General features: G+C 38.9%; 1 protein-coding gene across 2 annotated transcripts in view; it reads left to right on the plus strand.

The window, feature by feature from the left end:
- Window positions 1-15456, plus strand: part of GPCPD1 (glycerophosphocholine phosphodiesterase 1) — a 70881-nt gene that overhangs the window by 9274 nt on the left and 46151 nt on the right. Inside the window, exons 3-5 of one of the 2 annotated variants that reach the window (XM_039479591.2) lie at window positions 4053-4149; window positions 8379-8463; window positions 14492-14567. In XM_039479591.2, coding sequence (XP_039335525.1) covers window positions 4053-4149; window positions 8379-8463; window positions 14492-14567 — 258 coding nt within the window. Of the gene's footprint in view, window positions 1-4052; window positions 4150-8378; window positions 8464-14491; window positions 14568-15456 lie in introns of those variants that run through there. The other variant, XM_074406279.1, reaches the window with a different exon arrangement.

Consider the following 15456-nt stretch of genomic DNA (forward strand, 5'->3'; position numbering starts at 1 on the left):
GAGTGACTCACACCACATCTAGCTTCTTTGTTTTAGCATTCATCACAGCAATTGGCAGAGTGTGTGTGAGTCTGAATTCAAATTCTTAGCTAAGATAATCTGGTGTAGTTCCACCCCTGGGCAGAATTCAGCAGATTGAAGATTGCTAGTTAGCTGATTGGTTCCCTTGAGCCAAGTGCTCACCTCTGGTTTAGCATGTGGCCATCTCCGTGGATAGAAGATGGAATTCTCTCATAGGGAGTTTTAGGCTGGTAGTTAAAGCTAGAAGGAGTTGGCTATTTCAGACAAATGAACTGACCACAGAACTGGCCACAGAAGTGTCAGCTTGATTGGGACTGGGGGGAATGCCTATAGTCAGGGATGAGAGGGAAGAGATAATGGTGGATGTGGATACAGATGACTCTGTAGGTGGCAAGGAGGAGGCTGAGGGACAGCAAGGGGATATTGAGGGAGATCCCGCCTCAATTCCCCCCTCACTTAATTTCCTCACTGTACAGAAGGAAGGCTCCTCAGCTAAATGTAGAGAGAATGGGTAGAGTAGAGAAGGCTTGTCGGGGGAAAAAGTACAACCAGGCGAGGAAACAAAAAGAGTATGTGGAGGAGCTGTTTGCAGATTCCTTTAGTTAGCATCCAAGTCTGCATACTCTTTTATCAATGAGAGCCGATTGAAAAGGGTCTGTGTGTTTTAGTTAACAATTTCCTCATTTTCAGAAGCCATATTCCCATGGAATCAGCAGAAAGAGAAAGTTACATTGCAGGGGGCAATTGGTAAAATGCAGGAGCACCTGGAAGAGGAAAGTGAACTACTGATTCCCTATTTCACTTGTTCCACCTGGAGTTTGTTCTTTTCACAGCAAAAAGTAGCATGTGGGAGATGAGAAATAACTTGAGTCCATGAAGGTTTTTTTGTTTTTTTGTTATAAGAGACAGGGTCTTCCTCTGTTGCCCTGTTTGGAGTGCAGTGGTGTAATCACAGTTCCTCAGATTCCTGGGTTCCAGTTATCCTCCTGACTCAACCTCATGAGGAGCTGGGACTGTAGGTGCACAACACAATGCCTGGCTAATTTTTAAAATTGTTTTCTATTTTTTAATTTATTTTTATTTTTTTTATTATTTTTTTATTTTTTATTTTTATTTTTTATTTTTTATTTTTTATTTTTTTGAGATGGAGTTTCACTCTTGTTACCCAGGCTGGAGTGCAATGGCACGATCTCGGCTCACCGCAACCTCCGCCTCTTGGGTTCAGGCAATTCTCCTGTCTCAGCCTCCCGAGTAGCTGGGATTACAGGCACGCACAACCATGCCCAGCTAATTTTTTGTATTTTTAGTAGAGACGGGGTTTCACCTTGTTGACCAGGATGGTCTTGATCTCTTGACCTCGTGATCCACCCGCCTCAGCCTCCTAAAGTGCTGGGATTACAGGCGTGAGCCACCGCGCCCGGCTATTTTTATTTTTTTTAAAGAGACGAGGTTTCACCATGTTGATCAGGCTGGTCTTGAACTCCTGACCTCGTGATCCACCTGCCTTGGCCTCCCAAAGTGCTGGGATTACAGGCATGAGCCACCATGTCCGGCCAAATTATTCTTTATATATATATATATATATATATAGTACAGACAGGGTCTCACTATATTGCTCAGGCTGGAGTGCAGTGACACAATCTTGGCTCACTGTAACCTCCATCTCCCCCAGGTTAAAGTGATTCTTGTGCCTCAGCCTCCCGAGTAGCTGGGGTTACAGGCATGTACCACCATGCCCAGCTAACTTTGTGTTGCATGTGTGTGTGTTTTTTGTTGTCTTTTTTTTCAGGGGGTGGGGAGGATGGAGTCTCACTCTGATGCCCAGGCCAAGTGAAGTGACGCAATCTTAGGTCACTACAACATCTGCCTCCTGGGTTCAAGCAATTCTTCTGCCTCAGCCTCCCAAGTAGCTGGAATTACAGGCGTATGTCACCACACCCAGCTAATTTTTGTATTAGTAGAGACAGGGTTTTACCATATTGGCCAGGCTGGTCTCGAACTACTGACCTTGTGATCTGCCCACCTTGGCCTCCCAAAGTGCTGGGATTACAGGCGTGAGCCACTGCACCCGGCCAACTTTGTGTCTTTATCTATTTATTTATTTTAAAAAATATTTTTTTGAGACAGGGTCTTGCCCTGTTGCCTGGGCTGGAGTGCAGTGGCATGATTTTGGATCACTGCAACCTCTGCCTCCTGGGTTCAAGTGATTCTCCTGCCTCAGCCCCCTGAGTAGCTGGGATTATAGGCACCTGCCACCACAACTGGCTAATATTTTATTTTCAGTGGAGATTATGATTCACCATGTTTGTTTTCCAGGCTGGTCTTGAACTCCGGACTTCATGTGATCTGCCCATCTCAGCCTCCCAAAGTGCTGGGATTAAAGGCACGAGCCAACCATGCCTGGCCTTTTTATATTTTTAGTAGAGACAGGGTTTTGCTATGTTGGCCAGACTATTCTGGGACTCCTGGCCACAAGTGATCTCCCTGTGTTGACCTCCCAAAGTGCTGGGATTACAGGCATGGGCCACTGCACCTGGCTCACATGTATTTAGAGCTCTGAAATCTGAATGACTATCACACTTGGAATTTTACTTAAGTTTTAGACAGTCCAAGCTAACAATGCTCATGCAGGTGGCTGAAGCTGACTACAGTTCTAGTCTTACTAGAGCAGTGCCTCAAGCTTGGAAGCCCAGCTATTCTCAAAATGTGGAGGAGTTTGTCTTGAGCCAAATTGGCAGTTGAACTCAGTTCATTATCTTTATGAATTTTAATTGTATTTGGAATGTGTTGATATGTAAGTCAGAGACTTCTGCATACTTTTATCCAAGTATGTTCTGTGAAATATATAAAATTTAGCAAGAAGAGGTGGTAGCTATATGTTGGCTTTTAAAGCCTATTGATAAATGTTCAAAAGAAATGATAGTTATTACTTTAGTTAAGAAGTACTAGATTTTGGCCCAGTGTGGTGGCTCATGCCTATAATCCCAGCACTTTGAGAGGCCAAGGCGGGCAGATCACCTGAGATTGGGAGTTCAAGATCAACCTAGCCAACATGGTGACCCCATCTTTACTAAAAATACAAAAATTAGCCAGGTGTTGTGGTACATACCTGTAATCCCAACTACTAGGGAGGCTGAAGCAGAATTGCTTGGACCCAGGAGGCAGAGGTTACAGTGAGCTGAGATCATACCACTGTACTGCAGCTTGGGCAAAAGAGCAAGACTCCATCTCTAAAAAACAAAAAAGCATTACGAGATTTTTCAATTATATAAGTCTTTGTTTTGTGGGGTTTTAAATTACATTTCTGCTATCCCATTGATAATGTTCTTTTCTTTTTGTGATGAATCTTACTCTGTCCCCCAGGCTGGTGTACGGTGGTACAATCTCATCTCACTGCAACCTCCGCCTCCCGGGTTCAAATTATTCTCCTGCCTCAACCTATCAAGTAGCTGGGATCACAGGCACCTGCCCCCACACCCAGCTAATTTTTGTATTTTTAGTAGAGATGGGGTTTTGCCATGTTGGCCAGACTGGTCTCAAACTCCCGACCTCAGGTGATCCGCCCACCTTGGCCTTCCAAATTGTTGGGATTACAGGTGTGAGCCACCATGCCTGGCCTTGATAAATGTTCTTGATGTGAAACTTACTAATAGCTACTATTTGAGTTTCTGGAAGATACTGATTAATAACCCTTTAGAGTACTGATAGGCATTTAGTGTTTGCCCGTTAAAATTGGGAGCTATCCTGAAGGCAAGGACTGTGGTTTTATCCCATTTGTATACTTGGGTGCTTGTTACTGACTAATGACTAGTTGAACAGATGAAGAAAACTTCCGTATGCCTTTTCTCTGGCTTCAGTTCTAGAAAGGTGAGTCAAGTTAACAGGCAGGTGTCAGTGTGTGGTAGGTATGTGGGCCCAAACCTATGTCTAGTGAGGCTCTTTTATCTCTGCTAAAGGAGGCAGCAGATCTGGTTGAACTAATGCAAGCTTCCCTACTTATCCCACTGTAACTGATTATTCTGTTTCTTTAGGAGAAGTTTTTGCAATATGTGGAAGCTGTGATGCTTTGGGAAACTGGAATCCTCAAAATGCTGTGGCTCTTCTTCCAGAGAGTGAGACAGGTGAAAGGTGAGTATGGAAATGTTAGGTTACAGAATAACTGTGACATTAACCTTATAATTTTAGAGGTTTTTTTTGTTTTTTTTTTTGTTTTTTTGTTTTTTTTTTAAGATGGGGTTTCACCATATTGGTCAGGCTGGTCCTTGAACTTCTGACCTCAGGTGATACACCCACCTCAGCCTTCCAAAGTGCTGGGATTACAGGCGTGAGCCACTGCACCCGGCAATTTTAGAGGCTTTTAAGGCATCTTGGCATTTTTAATTTTAGTTTTAATTTTTATCAAAGTTATATTGAATGATTTTTTTTGTTTTTGTTTTTTTCCTTTGACAGAGTCTTGCTTTGTCACCCAGGCTGGCGACTGTCATGCAGTGTTGCAGTCACAGCTCACTGCCACCTCCACCTCCTGGGTTCAAGTGATTTTCCTGCCTCGGCCTCCCAAGTAGTTGAGATTACAGGCTCCTGCCACCACACCCAGCTAATTTTTTGTATTTTTAGTGGAGATGGATTTCACCATGTTAGTCAGGCTGGTCTCAAACTCCTGACCTCATGATTTGCCCACCTCGGCCTCCCGAAGTGCTGGGATTACAGGCGTGAGTCACTGTGCCCAGCCCACACTGAATAGTTTTATGAGTGAAATAATTTTACAAAATTAGTGTGATAAAAACAGGTTCCTCTCTTGCCCTTAATTCCCACCTCTCAACCACTTTCGTGAATCCATCATTAAACTTCATATGGGCCCAGTGGATGGGGAAAGGTAAATCTGGGTGTCAGTCACTCTTCTGCAGTTAGGTGTGATCTCGGACAGCTGATGTCTATAGGCCTCAGTTAACCTCATCAACACAGTAAAGGGGTTAGCATAGGTCAGTGGATGTCAGCAGAGGTGGCACTTAACCACACTGTAGAAAATTGGACATCTTATGGGTTTTCTTAAACAGCATGCAGGTATATCCAGTGCCAGATGAGGTGATTGCTAAGGCTCTATTTTTCTGTAGAGCAGCGTGACTAAAAATGTAGCCTGTGCACCAGTACCGGTACAAAAGACTTTAAAAAAAAAAAAAATCAATCCACAATATGGGAAATACAAAAATTGAGAGCAAGCATTTTTTTTTTTTTTTTTTTTTAAGGCAGGGTTTCACCATGTTGGTCAGGCTGGTCTTGAACTCCCGACCTCAGGTGATCTGCCCGCCTTGGCCTCCAAAGTGCTTGGATTACAGGCGTGAGTGACCACGCCCAGTGCAAGCATTTGTAAATGTGTATAACACTTGGACTCCATGCATGTCACTGTGGACACATCCCACTGAACCGGGTATGTAGATCAGAATGTTGGTTACCAGATAGTTTGAGTAAAACCAGCAAACAACTGCTGGTCATTCACAGCAAATAGTTTGAAGGGCACTGGTGGGCGAGCAAAGGAAAATAACAAAGTAAAATAATAACAGTAATGTAAGCTAAGGGAAAGAAAATGAAAACACACAGAACTCTTCTTTTTTTTTAGTTTGTTACTAGTGTGACATTTTCTCAGCCAATTCTCAGCTCTTATAAGAGTTCTATTGGTAAATAGTGTTATTTTAATAGTATATATTATTTAGTAGTGTTTCACAGACAAGTATTCCCTTCAAGGGGTTCTTTTTTCTTTGATTTTCAGATCAGCCACTCTGGTCTGAAGTGAAACCTCTTATTTTTCTAAATTTGTCTCTAAAACACACCCCTGCCTGTCCTAAGTCAGTTTCAGCCCACTTGCTCTAAACGATGTGAACAGGATGAGGCACTTAACAACTTTAAGAGGACCAGTTCATATGTTGCTCATGTACAATAAGAGAACTGATTCACTGTTGATCTGTAGCAGAGAAACAGTGTTTCACAGGGAGAAGGAAGTAGATGATGTAAGAATCCATGTGCCTTTAGGCAATATTTGTGAGCTTTAGAATTGTGTTTCTTTGGAATTTTAATGTGCTCTACATCTATGTCTGCTGTGCTCCTCTCTTTCAGGGAGTATCTTAAGCTTTCCCTTACCAGCTCTCCATGCCCACAGGCTCATGGCAGCTAGAGCTCTCCTGGAATTTTTTTCTACTTACAGATAACTTGAAGGTCATGGTATTGCTTTCTAATAATGCTGAAGATGTGGGTCACTTGTGGCTTCATTTGCCCTCCTTGTAGATTTTATGGTATTTTGGGAAAGGATATGAGGGCAATTCAGAATTGGGCAGCTGCACTAAACCATCATATGACTACCCATCTTTCCTGGTTTTGATTTAATTTCATTAGATTATTTTGTCTTCAGTTCACTGAATAGTTCTGATTTCCTTTTTTATTTTTTGAGACTGCGTCTCCTCACACAGGCTGGAATGCCATGACTCGATTTCAGTTCACTCTAACCTCAAACTCCTGGGCTCCAGTGATATTCCTGCCTCAGCCTCTTGAGTAGCTAGGACTATTAAGTGCACAACATCATGCCCAGCTAATTAAAACTTTTTGTAGAGATGAGGTCTCACTTTGTCAAGACCCAGGCTGTTTCTGAACTCCTGGGCTCAAGCTATCCTCTCAGTTCAGCCTCCCAACATGCTGGGTGTAAGCCACCATGCCTGGGTTCTGGTTCCTTCTTAAGAAGTAGAGTAGGCCGGGTGCGGTGGCTCACGCCTGTAATCCCAGCAATTTGGGAGGCTGAGGCAGGTGGATCACCTGAGGTCAGTAGTTCAAGACCAGCCTGACCAATATGGTGAAACCCTGTCTTAATTAAAAAAAAAAAAAAAGAGAGAGAGTAAAAAGACACTGCTTTGCCTTCTTATTTTTTATTTTTATTTTTTTTAAAGACAGGGTTTCTCCATGTTGGTCAGGCTGGTCTTGAACTCCCAACCTTAGGTGATCCGCCCGCCTTGGCCTCCAAAGTGCGTGGATTACAGGCGTGAGCCACCACGCCCGGCCTACAGTGTCAATTTCTTAAAATAAGACAATGAAGTTTACCACAGTGATTAACTGTTCCTTTCATGAAAGATTTTCTGTAGCATACAATCACCATAACAGATAAAATAATAACAAAAAGGTTTGAAATATTATGAGATTTGCCAAACTATGACATAGACACGAAGTAAGCACATCTGTTGGGAAAATGGCACTGATAGACTTGATCGCCTCAGGCTTGCCCCCCCCCCCACACACACACACAAAACACAGTATCTGTGAAAGATAATAAAGTGCAGTACAATGAGCTGTATCTGTATTTATTTTAGGAGCTAGGATTGTATCAGAGTGAGGACAATGCCGTAAAACCTGTCTTAGTAGAGCCAGGTAGGGCTAAACTACTCATGCTGAATTAACGTTTGGTTACTGGTCTGAAAGGGGTTCTCAGAGAATGGGGTTCTCAAGGGTTGCCTAGAGGCTTGTTAAAATACAGATTACTGGGCCTCCACCCCCAGAGTTTCTAATTCTATAGGTTTGAATGGGACCTGAGAATTTGCATTTCTAAGAAGCTCCCAGCTGCTAATGATGGTCTGGGACCATGCTTTGGATACCATTAGCTTATTATTTGAAGCTAAAAACCAGTTACAATAATGAATTGTAGTGAATTCTTGACCTGGAGGCAGCTGTTGAGTCAAATCTTAGTTTCTATTAGAATACATAGTTCAGAGAAAGACATTGGCCTGAAACAAGAAACAGGTTCTGACTGCTTGGCTAAGGAATAGTCAGAGCCTGAGTAGGACAGTTTAGAATAAGGAATAGTCAAGAACAGGAGTTCAACTCATGTTTATCTCTCATTTGTGACACAGAAGCTGTGCCCCAAAGTCTCTTAGCAGCCATGTAACATCCGTCTCCAAGTGGGAAGTCAGAGAAGATTCTGACTCTGGCTTCCACTTTTGTACAATTTACATTTTCCATTTGGAAACTTATCCTGGCTCTTTGTATGGCTGATTCCTTCTCATTCTTTAGGTCTCAGCTCAGACAGCGCTTCCCCATTAAAACCTTCCTTTCTTTTAAAAGCCTCCTCCAAAACTTCCTAGTATCTTCTTTGGTTATTTTTCTGTCCACCTACACAGCAAAGGAAGCTCCTTGAAGATGAGGCTCTTTCTGCAATATGTATCACTGTGTTCCTATTGCCTGCTACAGAGTAGGCCTATAAAATTTTGTGTAGGAATAAATGATATTGGTCACATGTTTTATTTGAGGGGTTTGGTGAATTAAGAAGTCTTTATGCACTGTAGTTGGATACTGATTCTGCTGCTTTTAATTTTCTTTCTTCACAGCATGTTATGGAAAGCAACCATTGTACTCAGTAGAGGAGTATCAGTTCAGTATCGCTACTTCAAAGGGTACTTTTTAGAACCAAAGGTACGTTTTCTTTATCTAGTTTCCAATTGCTTTAGCACTTCCTTCAAAAGCAACTCACTTAAGTTTGAAAACGTTCAAAGTAAATGCATTTGCTTTGGTCAAATAAGGAATAGAACTCTTGATTAATAAAATGTACCAAAACCAAGGAAGTAGCCACTTCAGAGGCAGATGATGTCTGCCATGGACTTTTAAAAAGACGTAGTAAGTATGTTCTGTAATATTCTTATCGTGAAATTGGTTTTATTAATGTGTTCTTTATAAGTGTGCATTTTGGTAACTTTCGTAAACTAGGAACCGCTTGCAGAAGTTTTACTTTTGGTTTTTAATCCTTATGTGATGTAAATACATTTAGAGAAGTATATAGCCCGTTTTAAGTGAATAATTTTTAAAAAATTATTTCACAGCAACTGTCTCTTAGTGGCTGTGTTAACTCTGATCAAAGTTGAATTGATTCCTTTTACATTTTTTTCAAAGATGGTATTGATAGACCCCTATCTTTTCTAAAGGCCTTTGGCATTTCTAGTTTAAATCTGCCTGTTCACAATGATTATTTTGGGATTCTTTTCATATTCAAAAAGAAAAAAGTTAATTATTTTCCTTTTATTCTGAAGATACTTATTTGCTGAAAGGATTCTTTTCCTTCAGATTTTTACGTTTGACACCCTTAGGCTGCATATGAACAAAGGTTTAGGCAGGGGTCTAGGAAACAAAGGATTAGATCTTGTTAAAAATTTTATTTCCTTTGGGGGTCATTAAGTGTTTTTGTTACATGTGAAAAATGCAAGCAGCCACTGTTACCTCATTCTCTTAGCCACCATTATAAAAAGAAAAGATAAAAAACTTGGCAAACCCACTTTAGCTGTCTTTTGCACCTATTACGTTTCTTATTCCAAGAATATTTTGTGAATACCCAGTAACTGAACTTAAATTACATTGTGGTTGATCATGGTGTTGGCTTTTCTTGACAATAGTTTCACTTTAACTTAAGGGCATCTCATTTATTTGGCATGGGGTAATGCTTCATGGTAAAGTTCTTCAGTATAACTTGAGCAATCGTGTGTAGGTACATAGGTCATAGACACAGCAAGCTTATCTGAGGATCCTGGTACATGAAATTTAGCTTTGTAATATGTGAAAACTAAATTTTACTTAGAAAGGGGAGTTTGGACAAGAAAGATGATAATGAGTTCTTTGGGCATAGTTTTCTAAAGTAAGACTATTGTCAACACAGGTCAAATTAAGCCAACCTAAGTATCCTCTTCATTGAAAATGTAATCAAAAGCAGCAGATCAGTCCAAAATACCTTTTGACAAAATTGGCAAGAAGTCTGCTTAACAGTAAAAAACAAGTTTTTCCCCTTGTAATACTTGCAAAAGTTTACAGTATGTGTTGGTGAGTGTGTTTCTTTAAGTAGGTGCTCTGTATCGTGTACACATGTACCGTGTGATGCAGGGGCTGCCATGGTAAGTATGTTTTTCATGGAATAGAGTAAATAGCTACGTAAAATCCCAGTTTTTTTTCCCCCCACATTTCAGCTTAATGTGACACTTTTTTAAAAAAGTTGGTGGCGCTTTTTAAATGAAACATTTTTAATAGAAGTATTATGAAACTTTAGTTGTGCGTTGTCAAATAATAGAAGTAATGTGCAAGGCATCTTAAATTGTTAAATGATGTAAATTATTGTAATACATAATGTTATGAATATAAAGAATGATAGGAAAACAAATAATGAAAGCATTAAAAAGCTGAAATGGGAGCAAAGTTAATTTTACCGGGTTGACAGTTTTAGGAAGTAATCTAACTAGCGAGTTTTGGAACCAAAGCTAAAAGTTTTGTGATTATGGAAAAGCCAATTGACCTTTAGGCGTTAACTTCCTCATCTATAAAACAAAAGGTTTGAACTATAGATTTTTAGATCCCTTCATTACTGAAATTTTATTGAGTAAATAAAATTTTACCATTCATATTTTTCTCTCATGCTATGCTTTTTCTGGCATATTTCTTTTAGTTTAGAAGAGTCCTGAAATCCTTTTTCTCAAATTTTCACAACTACGTGTTCTCTCTGTGAATTAGGAGGTGTTAATGTGTTAAATTTTAAGATAATTTCACAGATGACAAAGCCAAATATTATTTGAACATAGCACACAAACGTAGTGAGTATTCCTGGAATGAAAACATTGGTATGAATCTGCAGATAGTCCATTGATGTTACATCCTCACCAAAGATATTTTTTGAATTAACACGTAATTTCAACATTTTTTTTTCCTATCCACCCATCTTTGCTTGTGGGTAGAATTAGGAATGTTTCCTCATAGTGAAATGTTAGCCAGTTTTTCATTATATCCTTTGAAATTTTTCCTTCATTTTTGTAGAAATTCATCTTTAGTTTTTAGCACTTATCTATGCTTCTAACTTTGATAGCTGCTCACATTAATTCATGATTAGATTCATTACAAACTCTTATTTTCATCTTGATCTTCCTTGAGTTTTGTTTAAATCCTTTAACAAGACAGACACCTGTGATAATTGTTTATTTTCAGAATAGTTTGTCATTTTGTACAATAATTTAGTATCTAAAATTCTTCTGAATAGTAAATACTGTCAGCTGTTAACTTGAGATTTGAACATCCTCAGAGAGTCTTTTGATTTAGCTTCCTTTGCTTTACTTACGCTTAGGTGACTTTTTATTTTTGAGGCGGAGTCTCACTGTGTCACCAGGCTGGAGTGCAGTGGTGCGATCTTGGCTTACTGTAACCTCTGCCTCCTGGGTTCAAGTGATTCTTCCACCTCAGCCTCTGAGTAGCTGAGATTACAGGCATGCACCATCATGCCTGGCTAATTTTTGTATTTTTTAGTAGAGACAGGATTTTGCTGTGTTAGCCAGGCTGGTCTCGAACTTCTGACTTCAGGTGATCCTCCCGCCTCAGCCTCCCAAAGTACTGGGATTATAGGCGTGAGACCCCTCGCGTGGCCTTGATTCCTCAGGTCCCCTGTTACGTTTCAGTTTGTTTTCAAACTTGTGGAAGGAAAACAATCAGTAAAAGTTTAAAAAATTTGTGATACATGCAAGCAGTGGTATTACATGGCTAACTGATAATTTTGCTTGGTGATTTGTTGCAAAACAAAGACAAACTTCCAGTCTACATATTAGATAGTCTTATTTCTTTCTTTCAGTGCTTGGTGTAACTGAGTGATGTCAGTAACTGTTTAAGAAAACAATCATTAAGACTTACTCTTGTGGAAAGAAATTTTTTTATGTTTTTGTTAATATGCATGTTTCTGCAGTCATCTGACATTATGTACGCTAAATTGTGAAATAACTACAAGTACTGTTAATGGAATATTGTCTTAGATTGACATCATCATTTTTTTCTCCAAAGATGTGTCTCCCATGTTACTCCAAAAAGCTTAAAATTTTGGCAGACTTTTTTAGAATGGAACTGTTTTTTTTTTCCTTAGATCTTAAAGAATGAGTTATTACAGATAGTATGTTACAAAGGATTGCATGTACAAGACCAGGATTTAAAAAAAAAAAAAAGGAAAAGGAAACAAAGGAATGCAGGTTTTGGAGTTATCACTGAGATTTTGAATTTCCCATGCTCAGTTAAGTTTATTTTATAGTCTTGTTTTGGGAGACTGATTTTCACTTTTGCAGGCTGGAGTGCAATGGCACGATCTTGGCTCACTGCAACCTCCGCCTCCGGGTTCAAGTGATTCTTCTGTCTCAGCCTTCTGAGTACCTGGGATTACAGGCATGCGCCACCATGCCTGGATAATTTCTGTATTTTTAGTAGAGATGGGGTTTCTCAATGTTGGTGAGGCTGGTCTCAACCTCCTGACCTCAAGTGATCCACCTTCCTCGGCCTCCCAAAGTGCTGGGATTACAGTCATGAGCCACTGTGCCTGGCCCATTAATTTTTTTGTTGTTTTTAAAGAACTAAAGCTAAAAATTTAAGATTACCTTCTAAAGTTTAATAAAGTAGTCATAACAATTTTGGAAATTCAGTATATTTTAAAACTAGGTTCTTTTTTTTTCTCTATATTAAAACAGTTTACCAACCAGTGTGCATTTGTAGTCTGAATGATGATAGACATAATTCTAAGTCATCTGTTTTACTGGCCCTTTGGACTGTTCCTCAGATATGCTGTTCTATTCAAGTCTAGATGGTTTTATGCAGTGGGTAGTGGGTAGATGAGAGTGGAGTTGTTAAAATATGTTCCCTATCAAATTGAATCCAAAGGACTATTCTTATGCAATTAAATAAAGATACTGCTATCAACAGTCTATAAAGTTCCCCTGACATTTAAATTAAAACAAAACAAACTCTCTGCTATGCCTCCTTTTTATCTCTTTTGACATTTAATATTCTATTCACAGCACCCATTTCTTTTTCTTTTTTGAGACACAGCCTCCCTCTGTTGCCCAGGTCGGAGTGCAGTGGCGTGATCTTGGTTCACTGCAGCTTCTGCCTCTCTGATTCATGTGATTCTCCTGCCTTAGTCTCCCTAATACCTGGAATTACAGGAGTGTGCCACCGCACCTGGCTAATTTTTGTATTTTTAGTAGATAAGGGATTTTACCATGTTGGCCAGGCTGGTGTCGAACCTGCCTGCTACTTGGGAATCAGAGGCAGAAGAATCACTTGAACATGGGAGGCGGAGGTTGCAGTGAGCAGAGATCACGCCATTGCACTCCAGCTTGGGTGATGGAGCAACTCAGTCTCAAAAAAAAAAAAAGTGTGGGGCTGGGCGCAGTGGCTCACGCCTGTAATCCGAGCACTTTGGAGGCCAAGGTGGGGTGGATCACCTGAGGTTGGGAGTTCAAGACCAGCCTGACCAACATGGTGAAACCCCATCTTAAAAAAAAAAGAGACTAAAAAATAAAAATAAAAAAGTATGTATAATACAATGCCTAGAAAAGGGCTCAAAGATTATATGTGAAAATATTGATGGTGATTATCTCTAAATGGTATATTATGGGTGAGTTTTATATTTTCTTTGTTTCTCTGTATTTACATGTCTTCACAGAACATGTAAAGAATAAAATACTTTGTAAGATTATAGTTTGAAAATATGCTTCCAAAATGTGTATTTAAAGGTTTTATTTCAGCTCATAATTATAACTAGTAAGGTTTCCTTTTAATAATTAAAGGAAAATTAGAACACTTAAATATTAGTCTTTTAGGTATACTTGGAATCTTTCTTAGTAGTTCATTCTTGTTTTAAAACTCCATATGTCATCAACATAGAGCTTTATGTTCTTTTTTTAGCAGGGGAACTTGATAACAGAAAACAGTATGAGGAATTGTCACACTGTATGAGTTTATAAACTAAGGCATATGATGACACTGGATGTTAGTTCCTCTTTTATGACACTTGCTCTTCAAGTTTACCTGGCCACGTGTCCCTTCTAGAATTTCCTGTATTCCTTAGAAACACTGGTTCCTATGATATGAGAAATCTTACCATTTTTCACTTAGTATTCTTAAATAAATAAAGAACTTTACTGTGCTTGTTAGTTCCTTGAGTAGCCTGTGATAATTGCTCTTGAAGTATACTTGTTCCTACTATTTCTGCTGTTATAGACTTGTTTAGGCTTTTTCTAAACACATGGAGACTTAGTTAAATAGAGCAGGAGGTACATCCTTTATCTAGCAATACCTCATTGATGGCTGACATACCGAAGAAAGAATATTTGATGTTTATCTTAAGAATTCCTATCAGTTAAAAATGAAAATTTCTTTGAAACAATTGAGTATTATAGGCAGATTTAGGAATGGGTTCAAGAGAGTTCTGTGTGCCAGTTCATCTCATTTTTCTTTGTTTACTGCCTCTCATTTTCTTCCAGCATTTCATCGTGTTTTGTGATCTGGTACATTCCTGACTTTTGGCATATAATATTGATAATAAGATGAATCTTTTGGTCTCATATTTAGTATAAGATTTAGGCCACAATCATCTAATGGAGTCATGGGTAGAAAATAAGATATAAGAAATTATTGCAGACGTTTAACTTTTAAATTGCAGACTATCGGTGGTCCATGTCAAGTGATAGTTCACAAGTGGGAGACTCATCTACAACCACGATCAATAACCCCTTTAGGTATGGGCATTAACTGCATCTGTTTGAGGCATAAGCATAAAGTTACTAATATGCTGCACAATGGCTTAGTGGGATTTAATAAATTTTTATTCTAAAGTTTAAGATCAGTGCATTGTCAGTGCTACAAATTTCACTGAGCATTTCATGGATCTTTCAAAACTAAACAGTTTTTAATGCCTTAAAATAAACTATTAGAAATGCTTACCTGAATATTTTTGTTTTCTTGGGTTAGTTTAGTTTATTATGAAATACATACTTTCATTTGGATTGGTTAGAAAGTTTATAAGATACCATTCTTGTTGAATGAGCATCAGTGACTATTTGATTACTTGCTCAGGCTTAGAGAACATTTGAAGAAAGAATCCAAAACAAAGACTTAAATTTTTAACTGAATATTAATAGAATAACTTATTCTACTTTTTTCTCTTCTTCCTTTTTTTTTTTTTAAGAAACTGGTACATACTTGAATAAACTTGTATGAATGAATTCAAATTTCTTAAATTCCCTGCTGGCTATTCTAGAATTGCTACTCAGAAAGTTGTTTTCTTTTGAACACATTATTTGCTTATGCTTAAATATGGCATTTCTCTTCATACAAGTATTTTTGAATTTCCTTGTCCGTATTGAAAATAGAATTCGAAGTTCATTTCACATACGTTAAATTACCCATATGTATTCATCTATAAATGGACTCAGTGCTGAGAAATGTATCTTTTCGTTTCTAGGTAAAGTTAAAATGGAAAGATAACTGGATGCTAGTTTTCCGGTTTAAATTAGAAAGCAGTGGGAGTTTCTGCTTTACCCTGGAGCAAGGACATATCTCGTTTAAACAGTATCTCATTCCATCCTCTTTATTGGATTTTCTTTTTGTACATTTTAATACATTCTT

The sequence above is a fragment of the Saimiri boliviensis genome, chromosome 9 (genome assembly GCF_048565385.1).
Source record: "Saimiri boliviensis isolate mSaiBol1 chromosome 9, mSaiBol1.pri, whole genome shotgun sequence".
NCBI lineage: Eukaryota > Metazoa > Chordata > Mammalia > Primates > Cebidae > Saimiri > Saimiri boliviensis.